Source organism: Panthera leo, chromosome D2 (genome assembly GCF_018350215.1).
Source record: "Panthera leo isolate Ple1 chromosome D2, P.leo_Ple1_pat1.1, whole genome shotgun sequence".
NCBI classification, from domain to species: domain Eukaryota; kingdom Metazoa; phylum Chordata; class Mammalia; order Carnivora; family Felidae; genus Panthera; species Panthera leo.
The window spans coordinates 37359738-37383466 of NC_056689.1; the positions used below are offsets into that span (position 1 = coordinate 37359738).

At 52.6% G+C, this 23729-nt stretch overlaps 1 protein-coding gene across 8 annotated transcripts in view; it reads right to left on the reverse strand.

Moving 5' to 3' along the window:
- The window catches only part of DLG5 (discs large MAGUK scaffold protein 5), a 126475-nt gene that overhangs the window by 25487 nt on the left and 77259 nt on the right, over positions 1 to 23729 (reverse strand). For 7 of the 8 annotated variants that reach the window (XM_042907466.1, XM_042907468.1, XM_042907467.1 and 4 more), the window contains 14 exons: positions 23222 to 23534; positions 17611 to 17795; positions 15951 to 16076; positions 13228 to 13360; positions 12672 to 12799; positions 11838 to 12013; positions 11372 to 11475; positions 8296 to 8388; positions 5347 to 6366; positions 4461 to 4584; positions 3966 to 4110; positions 1955 to 2067; positions 1204 to 1293; positions 756 to 906 (listed from right to left, as the gene is read on the reverse strand). In XM_042907466.1, the coding sequence (XP_042763400.1) occupies positions 756 to 906; positions 1204 to 1293; positions 1955 to 2067; positions 3966 to 4110; positions 4461 to 4584; positions 5347 to 6366; positions 8296 to 8388; positions 11372 to 11475; positions 11838 to 12013; positions 12672 to 12799; positions 13228 to 13360; positions 15951 to 16076; positions 17611 to 17795; positions 23222 to 23534 (2901 nt within the window). The remainder of the gene's footprint in view (positions 1 to 755; positions 907 to 1203; positions 1294 to 1954; positions 2068 to 3965; positions 4111 to 4460; positions 4585 to 5346; positions 6367 to 8295; positions 8389 to 11371; positions 11476 to 11837; positions 12014 to 12671; positions 12800 to 13227; positions 13361 to 15950; positions 16077 to 17610; positions 17796 to 23221; positions 23535 to 23729) is intronic. The other variant, XM_042907473.1, reaches the window with a different exon arrangement.

Here is a 23729-nt window from a genome sequence, read left to right on the forward strand (position 1 = left end):
GTGAGATCGAGCCCCAAGTCGGGTTCTGCGCTGACAGTGCAGAGCCTGCTTGGGATTCTCTCTCCCTCTGTCTCTGCCCCTCCCCTGCTCAAATGTGCATGAGCACTCTTTTCTTTCTCTCTCTCTCTCTCTCAAAATAAATTAATTACTTAATTAAAAAAAAAAAAAAAAAAGCCTGGGAATGAGGGGGCAAGCGATGCAGGTGTGTCCTGAGGCCAAAAAGCAAAGAGTAAGGACGGGACCTGATTCTAATAAAGGTGGGCTGGCCACCAATCACGTGACCACAGACCCGTCACTCCAACCTCTGGCCTCAGGTTCCTTATCTGTAAAACAGAGCCAATAATGATGATGACGGTGATAACGATGCTCATGGGGTCACTGTGAGCATTTCCTGACTTGTGACACGGAAGTGCTTCATCAAGGGCCAGGGAAGCAGTGAACGGTGCCACTGCATCGTCACCACCAGGTGGTCCAGTATCACTTGCTACAGCTCACCACCTCTTGTGGACACTCAGCGGAAGCAGCCTATCTGCCCCTCACTTTGCCCCCTACGCATACCACCCCGTGGCAGGGCTTCCTGGTGAAGCTTTGGAGCAACACACCAGAGAACGCTAGGTGACCCAAAGCAGCCTGGCCCTGGGATCAACCCTGTCAGAACCCTCCCACACCTGCTGCCTCTCCCAACAAGCCCCGCCCCCTGCAGGGACACACCGCCCACTGCCATGCCCACGGCACAGATGCCCGGTCCCGCTCACCGGTCCTTTCTCCGTTCCCCGAGGGCCGCGGGGTTGACGGCAATCCTGGGCAACGTGGAGGCTGAGGTCTGGGACTGGCTACATGAGGACAGGGTGTCGATGTTCAGGGGTGACTGGGGAGGCGTGCTGCACTCAGAATGTGACAACGAACCTGCCGGGAGAGGTGCAAAGTAATTCGGGCCGCAGTCTCACATCTCCGTTCTCCTGTAGCCGAGACCAAGAGGGAGATGTGATCCAGGCACACGGTTGGCTCCACACCATGGCCACACCACATGGTCTCGAATTTAGGTGCCGGGCTCTGCGTGGCCTCTCTATCCCCCGTATCACCAGGCCTGAGGCATGCACGGACTGGCTGGGATGAGGAGGAGGTTGCCCGCTGCACCCAGACAATGCACACAATGAGGCTGGAGTCAGCTAGCAGGAGAGGAGGGGAGTGCTGAGTCCTCACCTCTGTCGGAGCCCACAACAGACCGTGGGTATCTTGGTGTCGAAGGGATTTTAATGCGTTCCGCCTTGAACTGCAAGTTGCTCGAAGACCCTGTGGTTCCACAAGGGGACAAAACTTCAGGGCTGTGATTTAACACCACCCCTTGCTCCTTCACCACCCCTTCAGTAGTTAGGAAAGAGGCACAGTCAGGACAAATGCAAAGCAGGCCCTGCTACTTACCCCTGAGGGTGCCTAAATGTGAAACGGTCTAGGAAAGCAGATATTAACCCAGTATTTGAGTAAACTGCGGGCCTGGACCACTCCAGAGCAGAATCCCACAAATCTCACTCCTAGCCCTGGACAAGGACAGTAACCCAAGTGACAGAAGGAACTGCTTGTCTCCACCCCACATGGCTGGAAGCAACACCACCGGAATGCCTATGTGAGGGAACTGCCAGTCTCTCTCTCTGGGTTCCATTTCCCACAAGTGAGCAGTGATACAAACCCCCGGAATCGCTGACAGGCTCAGGGACAGAGAGTAAGGCTCGTGGGCGCCATGGGTCACCTGGAACAACCACATGGCTGCTAGGGAAGGCCTAAGAGACACAGAAGGCTAAGGGAGATGACTCTGAGTGCAATATGGAGCCAACCTCAGCCCCAGGAGCAGAGAAGGGCCCATGGGGGCAGGCCACCGGGAGGCCTGGCCACAAGGATGCAGGCAGAGAGGAAAACCGGCCCCATTAAGGTGAGAAGGTTCCAGTGGCACAGTTACCAAGGCGGGCGCTGGAGGGCAGAGAGTTGGACCCATGAGAGGTTCTCATCTCTGAGTAGTCGCTGCCAGTCCTGTGGCTCAGATCCAGGCTCAGGCGTCCCTGATGCTGGACGCTGCAAGAGAAGCAGACAGGTGAGGCATCAGGAGAAGACCAGAACCAGACCCAGCCGCTGGGGAGAAACAAGCAGCGGGCCTGGCCCAACACATCCCTGAGCCCACAGAAGGGAGGCCCAGAAGCCACCTGCCATTAGCTGGGGACAACAGACTGCCATACCCAGAGGCGGCACCCAGTGAGGGTCTTGCCTACAGAGAAAGGGCTGTGAAGGTAGAGGAGTGGCATACTCACTTTGGCCCTGGACCAGGACTGGGCTCTACCGGGAAAAAACAGGCTCAGAATCCTGTCTGTGCCCAGAGAAGTGGTGTCTCTCCTCCAGGATGGGTGGGGGAGGCTGGATGGGCACCAAGGACCTTGGAGAGGAACCTATATACCTCACTCAGGACAGCTGCCTAGGACACTGGAGGGCAGAGAGCCCAGGCATCACCCGTATCAGGGGCCTCCAATCAGGCCCAACAATGTCCTTTTCTAGCTATGTAATGAGACCATCTCTCTTCCCAGCTTAAAACCTAAACTAGGAAAAACTCCAAACGTTGCATCATGGCTACAGGCTCTACAGGATCTGTGCTCTATAACCTGTGCTCTTCTCCTGATTCACTGTACCCGTGCCAAGCTCCCCACTCTGTGCCAGCCTACTGCACTGTTCCCAGGTGCCTGGACTGTGGGTCCTACGGCCCTCCTTCCTGGAGACTCCACCCAGGTCTTATGTAGCTGACCTCATCTCAGCCTCTGGATCCCGGTAGCATCCCCATTCTGCCCCCACTGCAGGGCCCTCCCGCCCACCCAATCTAACTGTCCACCCTCTTCCAAGTCACAGCCTAGCTGGTCGCTCCGTTTTGCGGTCTTCAGAGCTACTCAACATCACCTGGTATCACTCTGTTCATTTTTCTCTCTGCCTCCCACACGCCAACATAAAGGCCACATGAAAAGAAGCTCACTGGTTTAGTCCTCCACTGTATAGTCTCCTGGAACTAGTACAGTCCATGCCACATAGTAGGTGCAAAATTAAAACCTGTCAAACAACCGAATGAAGGAATGGGTGACCCTGAGCCAGTCCATTCACTTTTTAAGGCTCAGTCTCCTCATCTATACACCAGAGACAACAACAGTCCTTAGCTCGCAAGGTCACTGTGGCAATTACAAGAGACGAGGTTTGTTTGTTTTCTTTTTAATTTTTTTTTTAACGTTTATTTATTTTTGAGAGATACAGAAACAGAGTGCGAGCAGGGGAAGGGCAGAGAGAGAGGGAGACACAGAATCCAAAGCAGGCTCCAGGCTCTGGGCTGTCAGCACAGAGCCCGACGCGGGGTTCGAACTCATGAACCGTGAGATCATGACCTGAGCCGAAGTTGGACGCCTAACCTACTGAGCCACCCAGGCACCCCAAAAGAGACGAGGTTTAAATGGTCTGGCACAGTGCCTGGCATGTGAGCACTTAAGCACCAGCTGCCATCACTCTCTCTTTAAATGCCTTTTCTTTATTTTACAGAGAGAGAGACAGAGAGACAGAGAGAGACAGAGAGAGAACCAGCAGGGGAGGGGCAGAGAGAGAGAGGGGGACAGATGATCCAAAGCAGGCTCTGTGCTGACAGCAGAGAGCCCGATGTGGGGCTTGAACCCATGAACCATGAGATTACGACCTGAGCCGAAGGTGAATGCTTAACTGACTAAGCCACGCAGGCACCTTTAAATGTCTTTTCAAGCTTCTTGTTGGTGAATGAAGAGAACACCCTTAAAGTTCACTCCTCCTGGGGTCCCAGCGCTGCTCTAACCAGCCCCTTCTCAGCTTGGCAGGGACGCTTCTCTGCCCATGGGCCACTCTGTGCACCAGTAGCTTTTTGTGCACACGAATTTGGCCGGCTGGCGTGCAGGTAAGTGGGGGGTGACTTTACATACCTGGGGTGCAAACCCTGGGGGCTGACCTCTCTGGGCACAGGCGGAGAGCTGCATGGGCCGACCCTGTGGCTACGCACAGTGTAGATGGGGTTCCTCAGGATGGAGCTCACAGTGGTGCTCGGGGTCATACTCCGGGGAACAGTACCTAGAAATGGACTGGGTAAGAACAATCACCCCAAAGCACCCAGCCTGCCCCAGACCTGTGCAAACTATTGGCTTTCTGCATCTGTAAAATGGGAGAACTCACTTTATGGCTTCCTATTTCCCAGGCTGCTATGGAGAGGTGGTCTGAAAAGCTAAGAAATGTCCCTGATAGAAGATTAAACATCTCAGAGAGGGGAAGTCATTGCTAGATCTTTGGACCTCAGGGCTGAGGACACACAGTAGCACCTTGACATGACTGACTCCACTCTCCCTAGGAGAGTGCTCATACAGATCTCATACAGGGCTCCGTGAGCCCACTATGGACCCTCCTCCCCAGCCCCAACAACTCACCCACAGACGCCCTGCCAGGGTAGAATGGGGGGTTGCTGTGCCTGCTGGGGTGCCCTGGTGAGTAAGGGGACCATTCCTGAAGCTCTGGGCAGAGTTCTCCACTGGCCGGGACACACTTCTGCTCCTGCAGGGCCAAAGATGAGAGACAGTGGCTGGAAATGGAAATGCACAGGCATCTGCAAGTCTGTCCCCTACGTACTCGCTCTCCCACTCGGACACATGACGGGACAGTTGGGAGAGGTCACTGCTCATTCATGTTGCCTTATACTCCTGGAAGGGAAGAACCTCCTTCAAAACTACTCTGGAAGAAAACCCCAGAGAAAGAATCCATTCTCTCAAGTAAACAAATTATGTGCAGGAGGTGGAATGCACAGGTGCCTCTGGCACAGATGTGACAGCTCCTCAAAATATGCATGCCTGTGCCAGGGTCTTTGTCCGCAGAGTGGCATGGATCTGTTCTCCAGCTCACAGCAATCGCTCCCATCTGAAAGTGACTACAATACCCACACAAACAAGCTGCCCGCCGCCTCCTGCTGCCGGTGACAGACTCACAAGTGCTGTCTTGGCTCCCAAGACCCTTCCAGGCAGGGCCATGTCACTTGCTTTTGTTGTGCAGTTCAAAAGCTTCTTGTTGGAAAAGCAAATCAAACACCACACCCAAGAAAGTGTTCCTGTCTTGGCATCATATGGCCACTATCATGCACGCCCCCTACGTTACTTTCCAATCTCCTAAGGAGGGCTCCTTCTCATGGCACCCACCAGGTACCCCATCCTCGAGTAGGTGCTTAGAACGAAGGCAAAGGAACCAGGGCTGAACATGAAGCTGGGGACACCGGTTCAGGGTCCCTCCCCACGCCTTCACCCCCACCCCAGGATTGAGCTCTACCTCCAGGAACTGAGCAGGAATCACTACTGGAGCCAGCTTGGGCCGGAAGCTGGGAGCTGACTTTGGACGACGGCGCTTCTGCCCCAGCTCGTCCATCTTCTGGGAGGTGAGGTCCCCGTCACAGGACTTCTTGGCAGGCAGATAGGAGGAGTCCCCGTCCCCTTCAGGGTAGTAGCTGGAAGCAATGCGGACTCTGGCCTTGCGAGGGGGTGAGGTGTGCGTGAGTTCCCCGGGGTCCACGCCAGGGGGCAGTGCGCTCGGGGGGCTGGCAGACGGGGAGCTGCCGACCAGAGTAGCCTCAGACTCGGAACTGGTTTCCAGTCTGTGCTGGAACTTAATGGAGTCGCTCCTCCTGGGAGGTTTTGGGGGCGTCAGAGGCCCCACCCTCTTAGAGGTCTGGGGAGAGTGAGCAGACCCAGGGCCTGGGAGCAGGTAGTCAATTTTGGGGGGAGTCTGGGGGCGTTTGAAAGTGTTAGGGTCAAAGATAGACTTTCTTTGCTTTGGTTTCTTATAAACAGAGAGCTTCTCGGGCCCTGCCGCGGAGCCGAGCACAGCCTTGGGCCAGGTCCCGCCGCTGCTGGAGCTCTCAGGTTCTGTCTTATCCAGGGGGGCCTCTGCCGCCCCGCAGGGGCCCCCCTCTGTGTCGAAGGGCAGCAGCGGTCGCCGGCTGCGCACATCCACCAGCCCGTAGCCACGCTCCCCGGAGGTGTCTGAGCGGAAGGAGCTGAGGCTGCGCTCGGACGCGCTGGGACAGGCCTGGGGGGAGACGGGAAAGGGTCCCGCAGGGAACGGCTTGTGCAGGAAAGAGCTGCTGCCTCCTGGGGGGCCCGGCTCCCTTCTCTCCTCCAGCCTGTCTGCATAGAAGATGTCCGTCTGTGTGGAGTTATTGTGCTGCAACAGACTCCGTTTATTCTGGGCCTGTACCTCGGTGCCGTGGGCTCGGATGCTCAGCATCTTATCAGAGTCCTTGATGTTCTCGAAGATGTTCTGGCCACTCCACGAGGAGCTCTGAGGGAACACCTGTGTGGGGGTTACAGGGAGTGAGAAATAGCGGGAAAGACCGCCGAGCCTGGTGCTGCCACCGAACGCCGTCCCTGCAGGGGCCACACACACCCCAGAGACAGCTAGCGCGAGGCGCATGCGCACGCACACCTCTCCCTGACCGGCGCTCTCTCCTGGCCCGGCCGTGAACCCGCAGGAGAGAGGGACTTGGAGCGCTATCTGCAGGTTGCCTGCGCAGTGCCCTGCCTGTATTTCTCTTTTAATTGTCAAATGAAAAAGGATTCGTTACTAAAAATCTGTATCGTGTAGCACATTCACATGATTTTAAATTATTCAGCAATAAAAAGAAATGAGCTACCAAGGCATGAGAAGACATGGAGCAAACTCAAATACGTATTACTAAGCAGAAGAAGCCAATCCAAAGAGGCTACATACTGTGTGATTCCAGCAATATGACATCCTGGACAAGGCAAAACTACGGAGACGGTATAAAGATCAGTGGTTGCAGGGGCTGGGCTGGGGGGGGGGGCAGGAGGGGGGGTGCGGGGTGGGAAGGAAGGGAGCACTAGGAGGAACACAGAAGATTTTTAGGGCAGTGAAACTATTCTCTATGATACTATGATGTGGATACACATGTCCAAACCCACAGAATGTACAACACCAAGAGTGACTCCTCATTTCAGCTATGGACTTTAATACTATTACAGAGGCGCCTGGCTGGCTCCGTCGGTGGAGCATGTAACTCTTGATCTCAGGGTCGTAAGTTCCAGCCCCACATTGGGTGTAGAGATTACTAAAAAAAATAAACTTAAAAAGAATACTATTATATTAATATTGGCTCATCGATGGGGCATCTGGGTGGCTCAGTCAGTTAAGCGTCCAACTTCGGCTCAGGTCATGATCTCATGGTTCATGAGTTCGAGCCCTGCATTGGGCTCTGTGCTGACAGCTCAGAGCCTGGAGCCTGCTTCAGATTCTGTGTCTCCCTGTCTCTCTGCTCCTCCCCCACTCACTCTGTTTCTCAAAAAATAAATAAACGTTTAAAATATGTATGTCATATATACATCAATTCATCATAATTCATCAATTGCAACAAATGAACCCCATTAATGCAAGATGCTAACAGGGGAAGCAGAAGGGTTGAATAGGAGAACTCTCTGTACTAGCTCAATTTTTCTATAGACCTGAAACTGCCCCAAAAAGTCTATTAATTTTAAGATAATTAGTTTTTAAAAACATCTCTCAGTGAAGTGGATGGGCCCACTTTTCTCAGTCTCTATTATAAATCTTTTCAACTATGCAGAAAAGTTGAGAGAAAAGTACAACAAATGTCCATAAACCCACCATTTAGATTCAACAGTATTTTACCAAACTGTATCTATCCATACTGCAAACATTTGAAAGTGACAAATATTATGACATCCCACCCCTAACAACCTTAGCATGTCCCCTAAATAAGGCCATTTGCCTCTATAAACCCCAATACCATCACTGTACCCAGGAAAATCAAGTTCCTAAGATCATCTAATTATTTAGTCCAGATTTGAATGTCCCCCACTGTCCTCAAAATGTCCTTCATAGCTGTCTTGTTTTGTTTTTGTTTAACAAAATTTTTTTTAAGTTTATTTTGAGAGAGAGAACAGAGAAGAGACACAGAGAGAGGGAGAGAGAGAATCCCAGGCAGGCTCTGTGCGGGACTCGAACCCACGAACCGTGAGATCATGACCTGAGCTGAAACCAAGAGTTGGATGCCTGACTCAGCCACCCAGTCACCCCATTTTTGTTTTGAGACCAGGATCAGGGTTCATGCACATCCTGCACTCTGTAAATCAATACCCTTTATACAAGGATCCCAGGGATGCAGAGTAGCAGCTCGGGTGTATGGAGCTGAGGTTTTGCCTGCCCCGCAGCCGATGAGAGCAGCTGGTGTGGGGCAGGGGCCCTTACCTTCAGGAGGGAGAGGGTCAGGGAGTCCTGGCAGCTACGTAGCAGAGATTCACACTCATTCAGAGACTTGTTGTCCAGGGCAATGCCATTGATCTAGGGCCAAACATAGAGCTTTGTCAGGCCCACCCCCAGCTCAGGGTCTCTGCCTGCCCATTCTGGACAGTGGGCCTGATTCTATACAAGTGGTGCCCAAGTCTGGAGTCAGCAAAGGAGAGACAGGCCCTCCCTGATGAAGGCCTGAGGAATCCAGTTTAGCGGCTTTCGAGGCAAAGAAAAGACGAAGGCTTACAATCACTTTCGGGGCATTGCTCTCGGGGCAAGCACTCTCTTGCTTGTCTGACTGGGACCAGAACACCAAGCATCCTGGGGGATCAACCAGGCTCCACTGCTGCCTACTGTGTGACAAAGGACCACGGCTCAGAACTCCTTCACGTACAGAATGGAAGATGAACATGCCTGCCTCCTGGGGCAGGAGGAGACCGAAGATGAGATCATGGTGTGAAAGGCCTTTGTGAACTGTTCACAAAGATTCTCACAATCCCTTAGGCCTGAACCTCTGTCCCCATTTCTCTCAGATGTGTCCCAATCTTTAAAACACACGTATGTGCAAGTGTGAATGGTTAGACTGGGATGCCACCAGACCATGCGATACTGCTCAGCACCAACAGGGACACACTGACGGGGCCCCCAGCCACCTGATGGATCTCATGGCACCATGCTTGGTGGAACAGCCCATCTCAAAGGCCACATACTGACTTATATAATGTCCTCAAGATTACAGAATTATACAGATGGAGAGCAAATTAACTGCCAGATGTTATGTATGGGGGGTGTGGAGAGCAGGGTTGTGGATGTTCCTATAAAGGGGTAACAGGAGGGAAATCTTTGTTCTGGTGGAACAGCTCTGTAGCTCAAATTTTTTGCCACTTAAATCATGATAATAAAATGATGTGGAAATAAACACACACGGTTCCAATATCAATCACCTGGGTTTGATATTATATAGTCGTCCAAAACATAACCATTAGGGAAAACTGCATGAAGCATACATAGGACCCGCCTGTACTACCTTCACCACTTTATTTAGTTTTTAATACTATTTATTTAATATTGTAACTGAAGTATTTCTGTAATCATTCAAAATCAAAAGTTAAAAAAAATAGGCAGAGTGATTATTTTGGAGTGGTAGATTAATTTGGCTGGGTTTTTTCTTCATAATTTTCCACATCTTATCATTTTTCACAATGGCCATCTTGGTTTTAAATTCTGGCATCCCCCAAAATCTGAAAAACACTGGCAAAGATGCAAAGCAATGCACTCCCCCACGCACTGCAGGTGGGATCAAAAAGGCCACAATCTCCTTGACCACATGGGAAAAGATCATGTCAAATACTAACTGCTTATGCCCACTGATCCGGCAATCCCCCACCCAGGAATTCACCCCGTGGGCCCCCATGGAGGGATGGAGCAAAAGCCTTGCTGCACTGCAAAGGTGTCCTGTCTGCTGGTTATTGGCTTGAGCAGCTGCCCCTAAGGAATATGCAGTTACTGAAATGACCTAGGCAGATCTAAAGATGTAAATGCAGGAGACTCTCCAGGGCATGCTGTGGGAAACAAAAAATGAGGTTAGCAAGTGAGAATATTATGATCACACCTGGGAAGAGAGGGAACGGAAGGGTTAGGGTTAGGGTTAGGGTTAGGGTTAGGGTTAGGGTTAGGGTTAGGGAAGGGAAGGGAAGGGAAAATAAAAAAGAAAAAAGAAAAGAAAAGGAAAGGAAAGGAAAGGAAAGGAAAGGAAAGAAAAAAGAAAAGAAAGAGAAAGAAAACAAAAGAAAAAAGAGGGAGATATAAATGTTTTGAATATTCCTGGAAGAAAACAGAATAATGGGAACTGGTAGATGAGGAGTCTAGAACCAGAGAAAAAGGTTATCATCATGTGCATCTTTTATACAGCTGGGATTGTGTGTGTGTGTGTGTGTGTGTGTGTGTGTGTGTGTGTGTGTCTTTGATCTTAAAGAGTTAGTCAGAAATACTAAATTAGACTTCATAATCTTACAGCATTTTGGGATTTGATCACCAGGGATGCCACTGGGTGTCCCCCAAAGGTCTGTGCACACAGGTAAAGTTCATGGCAGGGTGGTCTGCAATGGCAGAATCTCAAAACAATGTATCTGTCCACAACGGGGGCATGCTTTAAACTACCGCACAACTGAATACCATGAGGTAGATAAAAGTAATGAGGATCAATTTGGTATCCATGATGTGGAATCGCAAAATGATTTGCTTAAAAAGCAAACAAAAACCTGGGGTGCCTGGGTGGCTCAGTTGGTTAAACATCTGACTTCAGCCCAGGTCATGATCTCACAGCTCATGAGTTCAACCCCCATGTCGGGCTCTGCGCCGACAGCACGGAACCTAGAGCCTGCTTCAGATTCTGTGTCTCCCTCTCTCTGCCCGTCCCCAACTAGTGCTGTTTCTCAGTCTCTCAAAAATAAACAAACGTTAAAAATTAAAAAAACAAAAAGCAAACAAACACCAGAAATCTTTATCTGTGTATATAGATCTGTAAGAGACATACGGTCTGCTGGGAGCACATCTTGCAAGTGGGGGCAAAGAATATCTCCAGGAGCAGGATTAAAAGGAAAAGAGGGGACTACCACTTTCTACATTTCTATATTGCTTAACTATTTTATGGCACATGTCTTACTTTGGTGATAAAAAAAAGTAATGGACATAATGTTTAATAAGATTTTTTTAAAAATCACATGCAGATGCTATCTTCTTTAAACTGACCTAAATACAGATTCATGTGCAGAATAAAGGCTACAGAAAAATACATTTAAAATGTTCATAAAGGTTATCTATAGGTGGTAGCAATTAGGATTCTTATTTTCTTCCTAAAGTTTCTATTTCCTGATTTTCTACTATCAATGGAAACACACTATGAGAAAAAAAAAAGTTTGTTCCCATTTAACGAACAAGGTTAACATAAAATCTCTGTTCGTTACTTCCTGTTCAATCTCTCAAATCGCATCTACTCTCCGTGTGGGGCAGACAGCCCGGCCCTGAGGCTTACCGCCACAATCCTGTCTCCCACGGCGAGGGACCCCTCTTTGGCGGCCGGGCTTCCAGGCATCACGGCAGCAGCATATACGCCATTCTCCAGACAGATGCCGCTGTCTGTGAACCACAGGGCAGACATGGGGAATATCCAGTTAACCCCCACGCCGGTCACAGGGCCCTCTGGTCCTCCCACCTTGTCTTCAGGAGGCAACATTCCCTTCAGAAGGGAACATTCGCAGACTGCGGCCTGCCCGTCCCAACACCCGGGCCAGGTCAGACCACCCGGAGGCTCAGTGACGTCTGGTCTGGTGAATCAAACACCCAGAGACCGGCAAGACCCAGGACCCGGGTGGCCCCCAGCCAGGGATGCACACGCACTGCATTTAACGGCATCAGTAACTCAGAAGCATCCCCTCTGCACAAAAAAGGGGTCTGCCCCGCCATCTGAGGTGCTCTGTGCACTTTGGCAGGCCCACTACCTTTCTGTCCATTCAGGTTGATGTGCAGTGGTGTGACCACCTTCCCGCCCAGGGACTTCCTCCGCCGCACAACCATGTTAATGGCCCCCTCCCCGTTGAGGAGGGCCTTGATGGCCTGCTTCTTGTCCTTGTTGATGAGGTCCACATCGTTGATTCTCAGCAGCCAGTCATTGACCCTGAGGAGGGGCACAGCCAGGTCAGCACCTGCTCAGGCCTTGGGACCAGTGGGCAGGCCCCACCGCTCTAGTCTGAGGAGATGAGTGCCAGAAAGCGGTTGCCCCGCACACACATTCAGAAAGATCTCCTCTTCAGCAGGCTCAAATGGCTACACTCACAGATGCTGGGGCCAGGCTGCTTGGGTGCCAATCCTGGCCCTACCACTTACTAGCTGTGTGACCTAGCGCCTCCACACCTCGGTGTCCTCATCTGTAAAATGGGGCCAATAGCAGAGTACAGACCTACCTCACTGGATTTCAAAAATTAATGAATTGATTATACAAGGGGCCTAAACCAGCACTTAGCAAACGGTAGTTTATTCTCATTGCTATTTCATGGCATGGGCATGCAACGCACATCCTAAACTCTCACCCATACTGCCTGAGCCTTTTCCTACCTAGAAAAGTGAAGGGCAGCACCTGGGGCCTGTGGAAAGGTCAGACGCAAAGGCCCCCATGAGTCACAGAGTCTCCTTTAAGGGTAATGTTAGCAGTTGAGCCTTCGAGTCCCCCAGACCCTGGGGTGCACTCACTTAACAGCCACCTGACTCCCTGGGTCCCTTGCATTGGGTCAGAGGGCCCCCCTTCCCTCCAGAGCCTGGGCCTCCTCCACTCTTACCGTAAGCGGCCATCAGCAATGCTTCCTTTGTCCACTTTAGTGACAAATATCCCACAGTCCCCCGGCAAACAAGGCTCATTCACACCTTCTGCCATATCGAACCCAAGTGCCTTCAAGTCAATATCCTCCTGTCAAAAGAGCAGTAGCCGCACACTTTATAAAGCAGTGATTAGAAACATTTCACTCTGAATCCTCAAGCCACTTGCTTCTCTGTGAGGACTGCTCCTTCACCATGTCTGATGGGGCACTCGGACCACAGGATGAAGCCCAGAGCAGCTGCCATATGCCCCTTCCAGCTACTGCACACACACGTCCCTACAGAAGAGCCCTGCTCTGCCCTCTGCCCTCCATGCACTGTCTCCAGCCGCGGCTGGAGGGGCCACGGACACCAACCTGTCACAACCCAGCTTGGACAAGGGCAGGGAAAGGATGCACGCACCCTGGCAAGAAAAGCCAAAGCCCCAAACTGACAGCCGAGAAATGGGGGAACCTCACAAGGGGGGCATCCTCTCCCACCCCCCCGTTCAAAGGGAGTAAAGACATCAGGGCAGCTCACCGTCTCCCTTTCGAACTCCACAATTTCCGTTTCCCACTCCATGGAATCTGTGTCGATGGCTGAGTCGTGGGAGCTGTGCGCCATCAGCTGCCGGAACCGAGCCTCTTTCTCCAGCTGGGATTCCATCTGCTCCCTAGGAACAGAGAGGGCTATGACGATGGTCCCCAGGGAGGCAACACATCCCACCCAAGTCACAGCTCAGAAGGCAGGAAGGCCACCGTGAGAGCCAAAGGAGGTTCCTCTCCCTCTCACACTCCATGCCAGCTTCCCAATAAATCTGGAGCTGCACGCCAAAGCTTCTTAGCTATCAAGGCATTTTCATAGAGGTTTATTCAAAAAACAGTCAAAGTCTTCCCAAACTTAACCCAGGGTTTAATGCAATTCCTTGAGAAATGCCAGCAACACTTTTTTGTGGATACAGACAAGATTATTCTAAAACACACAGGGAGAGAAAGGTAAGGAATCAGAATAGCTGAAACAATTCTGAAAATGAAACATTAAGTGGGAGGAATCAACTCTACTCGATTTTAAGACTTTTTTTTATAGCTACAGTAATTGAGACATTGCAGAATTGCAGGAAGACAGACACAGAGATCACTGGGACAGAATGAAGAATCCAGAGACACCCCCACAAAGTATGAGAGGTACTAAAGTACTTCAGCAGAAGAAAGACAGCGTTTGACCAGTGACGCTGGAGCGCCTGCACACCCATGGCAAAAAAAACTGAGCCCCAATCTACACGTCACATCTTACAGAAAAAGTAACTCAAAACGTATCACACATTGAAATGTATAAAATAAAGCTGTAACACGTTTAAAAGGAAAATACAAGAGAAAATCTTTGAGATGAAGCGTTAAGGGTCCTTAGACATCATACACTCAATTAAAAATTAAAAATTGGGGCACCTGAGTGGCTTAGTCAGTTAAGCATCCAACCCTTGATTTCGACTCAGGTCATGATGTCACAGTTCATGAGATTGAGCCCCGAGTCTGGCTCAGCACTGACAGCGTGGAGCCTGCTTGGCATTTTCTCTTCCCCTCTCTCTCTGCCCCTTTCCTACTCTCTCTCTCTCTCAAAATAAATAAAAACATAACAACAAAATTAAAAAATTAGAAATTAAAAATCAGTAAGTTGGATTTGACCAATATACAAACACTTAAGCTCTAAGAAAGACCCAGTTACGAGATGAAAAAAGACTCAGAAACTTTGTACTATCCCCCAGGAACTTGCACCTGAAACCCCTTGTCCTAAAACCCGCATCCAGCCTTTAAGTTCATCGGTACTGCCTACTGGGCTCTGGGGCATACTCATGACCTCCTTCTGGTTCCTTCTCAAATGGACAGGCTTGCAGGTCCACATCTCTGTCTGGGCTGTGCTCTCACTGGCCGGCTCCAGAATGCCACCCAGCCTCAAGGCAGAGCCCCAAAGCCTCCTTCCCTGGACACGACCCCCACTAGCCCTGTGCAGCCTGAAGCTCTGTGTTTAATGCTCACTGCACCTGCTCATCTCTCATCCGCCGGGGCATGTCTGCTGCCTCTGCAGACTGGGGGGTCCCTGAGCAGCAGCACCAGTTAGAAAGCTTAACAAAGAGGAGGTGCAAATTCAAACGTGCAGAACAACAAGTGGAATTTGACTTCCTTAGAAGCTCCAGGCAATTCCAGCTCAATTAAAATGCAAAACTTTCTCCCGAGCTCAAGCCCCCAGGGGCCAGGCTTTACCTTAATTTGATTCCATCACTTGCTAGACCCAAGGTGGGTCTCTGGAGACAGTGCTTCACTTTGCCTCTTAGCCCCTGAGATTTTCTTTAGAGTACTCAAGCCCAAGAGGTTCTGGGTTTTCATCTAATAACTAAAGCTGGTTGGCTCATGTTAGAGGTTACTGAATGGGGAGGGAGGGAAAGCTGTCACTCCGTGTGAAAGGCGTTGCTCGAGCAAGCAAGGCTTGCACACTCACACTCACGCTCCTCACCACCCTATACCACTCTATCAGCTGATCAAGTTTCTCAGAACAGACAGCCACTGCTTCTCAGGACAGCCTCGTTCTACCCTACAGTGACAGCTCCTGGGTTCTGCCAATCTCTCCTTTTAACTTTGATCTTTGTATTTTCAGTCCATTGCTCAGGGTCACCATGTCCTGAATCACAACCCTGGGTGCAGTGCTGTAACCGAGGGGAGGCTGCCTGACACCCCAGTCTCTCTCACATGGGCATCCGCATGACACAGGCAGAATGGACTACTGAATGGTGGTCTGTCTCTCCTGTGTGCTGTGAGCCCCACAGACAGAGACCTGGTCCTCTGTTCAGCTCCCCCAGGGCCTCCCCCAGGGCCTCCCACAGGCCTGGCCCATACAGAGCAGGCGCTTGGTAAATCCTAGAGGTGGTGAATGAATGAGGTAGAAAGGGAACAAATGAATGAATGAATGGACAGTACATGCATGCCTGTCCCCAAATGCACTGCCTCTGAATAGAGACTTTCCTTCCTATGTACCTTTGCACACGGTGCCTGCCCGTCTCCGTGTGCTCACAAAAGGGCTGCCATCTTCTGTGATGGCCTAAGAATGTCTAATTACCTCTCCGCATGGAGGTGGCATTCAGACCCATTCTACAGGCCGACAGAGTAAGCCTGTGAAGGGACAGACAACCCTGCCCTGCCCGCAGAGGGGCCCCTACACCCCCAGGCAGGCACCCACCCTGTCCCCCCACGCAGGCACCTGCCCCAACATACTTGAGCTCCTTGAGCTCCCGGCTGACGTCATTCTTCTGTTTGCGAGTGTCATCCAGGCTGCGCAGGGCCTCGGCCAGCTCGCTCACCGCCCGGTCCCGCTCCCGCCTTAGGTTGTCACAGAGCGTCCTGGCAGAGAGGGCAGAGGCCAAGGTCACCGTGAGGGTAAGGGGGCAGAGGATTCACGGCCTATCCCCCAGACACCCCAGGTGCCTGCCTTGCCTCCAAATGCACAGGAGTGCTGGAAAATCTGGAGGGGAGACCACACAGGCCAACCCCATCCAGGGACAGAGAAGACGCTGAGGACCAGGAAGGAGACACCTCCGCAGTTACTGGGCAACGGGTTCTGAACATCCAGTGCTCTTCCCACTGCTTTGCCCTCAACATAGCCGCAGCCCACCGGCCAGGCCCTGCTATCCCATCACCTACCACATGCCTCATAACTACCCCCATGCAGGCCTTTCTAGAGCTGTCTTCCACCCTGCAACTAGACTGAGCCCCCCACTTGGACAGCAATAATGTCTCCATTGTCTCTGCAGCCCTGTGCAGTCTCTGTGCAGGTGAGTGCAAAGTGCAGGCCTGACAATTCCCCACCAAAGGATGCGTGGCTCCTGGGGCCCCAGCACCACCTCAGCCATTCAGAGAAGGTAGGGATAGGTGACCTGGCAGCCAGGGAACACGTGCTCTGGGTCACCTCCAGAACTGCATCCTGTCATACAATGGCACCTAAGGGCTGGTCCCCACCTCTTCATGGCCCCCAATCCCTCCAACCCTGAACCCTCATCTCCTGAGCAGCCCGGGTAGATGTCAGTCTCTAACCACAGGGATCGTTCGCAAATTCTCAATGACCCAAGTCACCACCAGCACCACCACAGCCCCTCGTGGCTCTACCCCCTCCAAGAATTAAGGCTACGCTCCTGGGCTTCCCTTTCGAGGCCCTTACAGCCTGTCCTCAGGAACCCCATCAGCCACCTCTCCTGGGACTCCCCCAAGTCCACGAGCATGTCCCTGCCCTGAGCAAACCACACATCTTTGTTCATGTTTCCTCAGGCTGTAACACCCATCCCCCTCCTCCACCTGGAAAACCTCCACTCGAGCTTAAGTTCAAGCTCATGCTTTCTGGGGAGACTCCACACCTGTTCCCCCAGTGCCCTGCAAGCCCCCATCACAGTTCTAACTGTGACCCTAGAATTCACCATTCTAACTGTGACCCTCCCTTGCTGCCCTGTCCGACAAAGCTGCCGTGGCCCCCGCAGCGCTGGCCCCTCCAGGGCACCACACCTGTCCGGGAGTCCCAGGGTGTCCTTGTATGAGGGACCCACCATCCTGGCACACAGCAGGTGCCCAAAGAATACCAACTAAAAGAGTGCATTTTTGATATGTCCATTTCATCAGAAGTCCCCTAAGAGAAAACCCTGTCTTTGTGCCACCTCATGGCAGGGGGAGGGTCTCACCCAGTCTCCACGCACACGCAGACAGCTAGGTTGCAGCAGACACTTCTAACGCTATGAAGCAAGGCTGGGGCACCACCTCAGGTGAGAAGGGAGGAACGACGGTCACTCCCACCTTACCTGGACATATGGCAAGTGACTCCGACCATCCCCAGAGACCCAGAGCATGGTGGAGAGATGAGAGCCCACACCAGCCCAGGGGCTGCCCGTACCGGATGCTGTCCCGTTCCGCCACGATCTTATCCCGCTCCTGGAAGGCCCAGTCCCGCCGGCACTTGGCCACGTCCGCCTCCTGGAGGGCTTCCTTCAGTTCCTGGCACAGAGCCTTGCATTGCTTTCGAAGGATTTCAGCCTCCTTGTTGGCTCTCCCAGCATCCATTGTCACCGTGTCTTTCATCTGGTGGGGTCAAGGGGCAAGCAGACAGGGTAGTTAGTGAGCCTTCGGGTGAGAAGCACCCTCCAGCCAGTGCAGGAGCTGGGCTGAACCCTCAGGAGCTGGATGGGGGGAAACATGGGATCCTAGCCTGAGCCCATCCCAACACACCCCTGCCATGCACCTGCACCCCCGGTGACTCCATGTCCCACAGCCATACTCAAGACGCCTAGTGACATTAGGTAGGGTCCAGTCCAAACTCTCCCAGCCCCACAGAGCAGATCCTGGACCAGAACCCCAGCCCCTGTGCCGTGTGGCCGAGGTCTCAGTGGCGCAGGTGGAATGCCTCCCCTGGAGTGCTTGCTCCAGGCTCCTCCTCCCTGCCACTCGCAAGGCTCACATCACGTATCGTGTGTCTCTCAAGAGCTCTCCTGTCAAAACATAACGACACAAGGACTGACTGCAGTGAAGGGTGTAGACGTCGATCATGATAATTCCCAACCCTCTGTGTCTGCAAGACTGGTTTTTATGCTCTGGCACACGGAGTTATTTTTAAATCTGAACATACACCAGCATCTTTGCTGGTGAAATCCTGCGTCTCTCAGTTTGTTTAAAAAGCCAAAATCTGAGGGGGACCTGGGTGGCTCAGTCGCTTAAGCGTCCGACTTCGGCTCAGGTCATGATCTCGCGGTTCGTGAGTTCAAGCCCCGCGTCAGGCCCTGGGCTGATGGCTCAGAGCCTGGAGCCTGTTTCAGATTCTGTGTCTCCCTCTCTCTGACCCTCCCCCATTCATGCTCTGTCTCTCTCTGTCTCAAAAATAAATAAACGTTAAAAAAAAAAAAAAAAGCCAAAATCTGAAACATTTGCATCTTGACACCTCCTCAAAGCATTACATGCTCTGCTACAGTTTCAAGTCAAACACCTGGAAGCTCTCGTGTAGAAAGCTCCCTCTGCGTCTCTCTAACCCTTAGAAAACACGGGGAAAACGACAAAGGACACAGTGAGCATCTACTGCAGGAGGAATCCCACTTCGGCTCAAGGGCTTTCAGAAGCAAAGTACAAACAGGACACAAGAGGCAGGCACTGATGTCTGTGCCGGGAATCCCCCCCTCTTTGCAGAAAGAATAAAGACGACAAACACAGCAAGAAGGCCTCTGCGGACTCCACGGCTCACCCTCCGCAGAATAGCTGGACGCGCAGCCCCTGATACACACGTTCAAAAAGATCCCAAAGGTTCAGACAACAGACGAGGATGAGGAAAGAAAGGAAAGTACACGGAGTCATCTCACAATCACCCCTCCTCTCTCGAGTACAGACCCAGGAGAAGCTGGAAAAAAGTCTGCACAGAAAGTACACCTTAACCCAGAGTGACACGGTGGTTGGTATGCTCGTGCTCAGACCTCACATTTCCCAACATCAGTTCAAAGCACTCCGGTTTTGATTTTCCCCACTTTCATGCAGTGTTGGGAGTCTGTCTAGATTGCCATTTTTTTGAAAACTGATTACTGCTATTAAAGATGTCAAGAATTTATTATAAATAGTAGGTTTAACGATAACACTTAAATTAACACTTTACTCGGTGTTTTATATGTTAGTAGTTTGATATAAGAAACGTGTTTCCATATGGTGTCACTGAAAGGTCTTTGCACTCTGGCCTGAGGTGACACACTGGAGGCCAGCCCCGGGTGTTAGGCAGCTCCCGCCCTCTCCCCCAATGTTCATCTCCAAAATGAATTCGCTCCCCAAACACCATGTCCATGTGAAAAACACAAGAAGCACAAGACTTGGTTTTACGGAGAGGGGAGAAGAACAAGGAGTATTTTAAAAGCGCAAGAGCTAGGAGCTGAGGTCCCTTCATCCGGTCCCCGGATAATTCGGATGAGGGTGCTCAGGGCCCAGGAAGTGACTGGTCCCGGGTCCCACCCATCAGCCAGGAGCTGAACTCCATCCCAGGTCTCCCATGGCCACTCCAGGGCTTCCTGCTCTGCACCGTGCTGTGCCTGCCAGGGCCAGGTCTTACTCTGCCACAGCACCCCCAACACATACCTCCTTCTGTCCGCCCTGGGGGAGCGTGGGGCCACAGGCTCGGGAAGAGAGGGACTGGCTTTCACGAGACACTCACTGGGGCCAGGCACGAAGCCAACAAGAAAGACCCAGCAGAGGCTCACCAGGGTCCAGGGAGAGGGCAATGTTCCCCGAGCGGGCAGCCCACCCTGAGCACACTGGTCTCTTCTATTCGGGCAACATGTGACAGCCTCTAAGTTCCTGGAACGCCCTCGCGCTCCCCTGCTTGTCCTCCCTGTCCAACAGTACTTCCTCCCCCCCCGCCCCCCCCCCGTCACACGCGGCTCTCACTCTGTCCCCCCACACCGAGCTCAGCGCCACAATACTGCAAGTCAGAGGTACAGCAGGAAGGCAGGGACACGGGAAGCCACTGCCAGCCTGAGTGACCAAGCTGGCCTTTCTATGGGACAGGAGCTCTGCCAGAGAGGCTGGTCTTGGGACATAACTTGTCATCTAGAAGAACCTCTGTGATAGGCAGCGGTGCCCCACAGCTCCCCAGTAGCAGGGACCAGCTGCCCCAGGCAGTTCCTTCCCATCCTGAGGGCAGCGAGCCTTCACGGGACCTGGTCAGCCAGCGGCCAGAGGCTGGGGCAGCAGCCCTAGACAGGGAGGCCCTTGTGGACACGGCCATTCAGGGAGGGGGAAGCTGCAGAGAGGGCAGCATCCAGAGCCAGGCAAAGACCCTAACAGGCCCCCCAAAGCCCTCTTTTCACCACAAAATGCACTCCAGAGAAGAGGATAGAACGGCAGGGGTGGGGTGAGGTGAGCGAGGAAAGAGGGTCAGTGAAGAGGGAGGAACAAAGAGAAAGGAACAGTGTAGAGAACACACAGTCTGTCAGAAAGAAAAGGAACCCCCTCCTCAGCTGAGCACAATGAAGACAGTTCCGAGACTAGGGAGGCAGCCTGGCTAGAAGGCCAACCTCGGCTGACCCTGCCAGGAGGCGGCTGCTGGACAGAGACGGGGTCAATCCCAAGGGGACTCATCAGACCATGGGGGAGATAAGACCCTCCCAACGGCACCTCAAGGCCAGGACCGCCAAGGCCACAGACCCGGCCTCCTCTGGCCAGGTGGGGAGTGGTCTTGTCTGAGAAGCCAGACAAACTGGAGAAGGAGCGGAGCGTTTCAGCTCTGGGAACTGCCGGGGCGGGAGCAGAGCTTCTCCTGTCCGGCCCGCTGACTCGGAACAGTGCCTAGAAAAGATTCCTGCCTCAGCTGACAGGCAGACTTGGCATCCAGCCAATGCCCCCTGCGAAGGCCCAGAAACTGGGCTCCAGGCCGAAGGGCACGCTGAGTGCTGGGAGCAAGGGGGGGACGGCAGACTGCCACCAGCTGCTGGCACCGCGGGAAACTGGGAGCTCTATCACACCCCTACAAGAGCACCATTAACCTCCAGAACCTTGAAAACCCCTCGAGGGGGCTGCTGTCCTACCACCTTCCACGCCTTTTACACATTCTCCTGGACCTTTTCGTTCAGTGACTGACTAGTCACTTCCAAAGTTTCCTTCTTCATCGTTTTGTCTTCCTTCTTTAATATCCACATTTCCCCCAACAGTTAAGCTCTCAGATACCAGAATGAAAAAGCGAAGGGATGGTTTCTCTGGCACAATGCCCAAGTCCTAATACGTTATCTGTGCTTATTAAAAATTCCTTCATCATGGTCTTGTAAAAATTTCATCAAAGTAGATATTCCTTTTCATGAGGCTTTCGTCCTCACGGCCTGGAGAAGTCTCACCAGCCCCCCCCCCCGGCCCCCCTTATACTAAATCGCTCCCATCTGGCCCACTTTTGCCTACAGAAACAACTTCATAGTGCTCACCCTAGTCCCAAGAGGCAGTAAGATCCAGACAGGCGTAATAATCATCTTAACAATAAAGTAAACACTCAAATCATTCCTACTTTACGGGGCACCATTCTAAGTGTGTTTTCCACATGCATTCATTGGACTGTCACAGCTACCCTGTGAGGCACTGCTATTATCTCTATTTTGTAGATGAGGAAACTAAGGCCCAGAGAGGTAGGAGGTCCCATGACTGAGGAGCGCCCCTCTCCAAGCACAGGGCCCTGTCCCTTGCATTCCCACAGCCCCTCGCGCCGCCTGGGCATAAGGAGGCATCACTGTCTGCAGAGACCCTCACAGGCCTTGGCCCACCCCTCAGGCATCAGCCCTGCCTCATGCTCAGTCTGGAGGGAGCTGGGTACACTAATCTAATGCATGCTGCTCCTGCCTACTTGCCCGACGTTTAACACCTTGCTTTTCTCTTCTCACAGACCAGTCTTAAAGACTGCATTCTAACAGAGCTGCAGAGCAAGTAGAATGGAGAGGCAGGAATGGAGAACTATTTCAATGGGATAAAAGTCTGCTGTGATCAATTTCAGCAGCTCTAAGCAGATCAACCAACAGGATGGGAAGGGAATCTCAAATAGGACGAGTCCACCAGTCCACACAAGCCCCAGAAGCACACACCTGAACCTGAGGGAAAAATGTGTTAGCAACAAGGCCAAGGTGGCTCAGGTAGGAAGGATGTAGAGACTCCTTGCTTATCACTCAGGAGTCACGCTTTCTGGCTCAGTTCTGACGCTACTCAACCCCTAGCCGCTGAACCTGAAAGCCATGGGCCCCAGGGAGCAAGGCTTTAGAAGGGCCTTGTGCTCAACCTACTATCACATCTTCCCAGCTGGAGTCCAGATGATCCCTTTAAAGAGCAGACTCCAGGGCGCCTGGGTGGCTCAGTCAGTTAAGCGGCTGACTTCGGCTCAGGTCATGATCTCGCGGTCCGTGAGTTCGAGCCCCACGTCGGGCTCTGTGCTGACAGCTCAGAGCCTGAAGCCTGTTTCAGATTCTGTGTCTCCCTCTCTCTGACCCTCCCCCATTCATGCTCTGTCTCTCTCTGTCTCAAAAATAAATAAACATTAAAGAGCAGACTCCTCAGATGTAGAGGGGAAAAAAATCCTTGAGGGTGCTCTCCTGAATTCACAAGACCAAAGGTATGGATGGCTTTGAGCCCTTGTCCTTGGGATCTTGCTTCTCAGTGAGCAAATCTTTGAGACACACACTGACCGTCAACACAAGGCTGATCTCCAATCACTTAACCAAGGGTTTGGGTGTGAGAGTGTCTGTGAGCGGAGCCCACGCTTGTCTGTGCGTGTCCTGCGACTTTCTTGCTACGCTCTAAGCTCCAAGGCCCGGACCACAGCCGGACTTCCCTTTGCATGCCCTGCGGCCATGCTAGAGCCGGACCCCAAGTGTGAGCTCAGCAGCTACCCAGGCCGCACTCGATAACTCAGCCAGCACGCAGACCAAACAGGAAGAGGCTCCCAGTGCGGACGCCGTGGCCCCCATCGCCCTGCCTTCCCCGAGGCGGGAGGCCAGCCGCCCCACACCCACCTGTCTCAGTGCCTCCATCTCCTCGCTGGCCGCCTTCTTCTCGGACGTGCTGCTCTTGAGCTTGGACTCGGCCAGCTCCACCTCGGTCTGCAGCTTGTCGAGCTCAGAGATGACCTGGTCGCGCTCGCTCATGATGAGCTTGTACTCGCTGTACACGGCATCCCGCTCCTCCTTGTACTTCTCCGACTCCTTTGCCATTTTCAACTGCATGGTCCTCAGCTCGGTCATCTCCGACTGCAGCAGCTCCATTTCCCACTGCAGGTCCTTGTTCTGGGCTGTGGCCTTGTTCAGCTCGTGGTGGATGGCCTCAAACCTGGGGGAGAGAGGCAGCTGGGACGCGGGGGGCGGGGACCTGCCCAGGCCGTGCCGCCGTACTGGACAGTCAAGCATGAAGTTTCGAGTGAGGTCATCCGCACCTCCGACAGAGGAAAGTCACGGAGTGCCGGTGCCCCCGGACCTGGAATTTTTCTCAGCCTTTACAAATACCAGAAGTTGATCTGAGGACTTC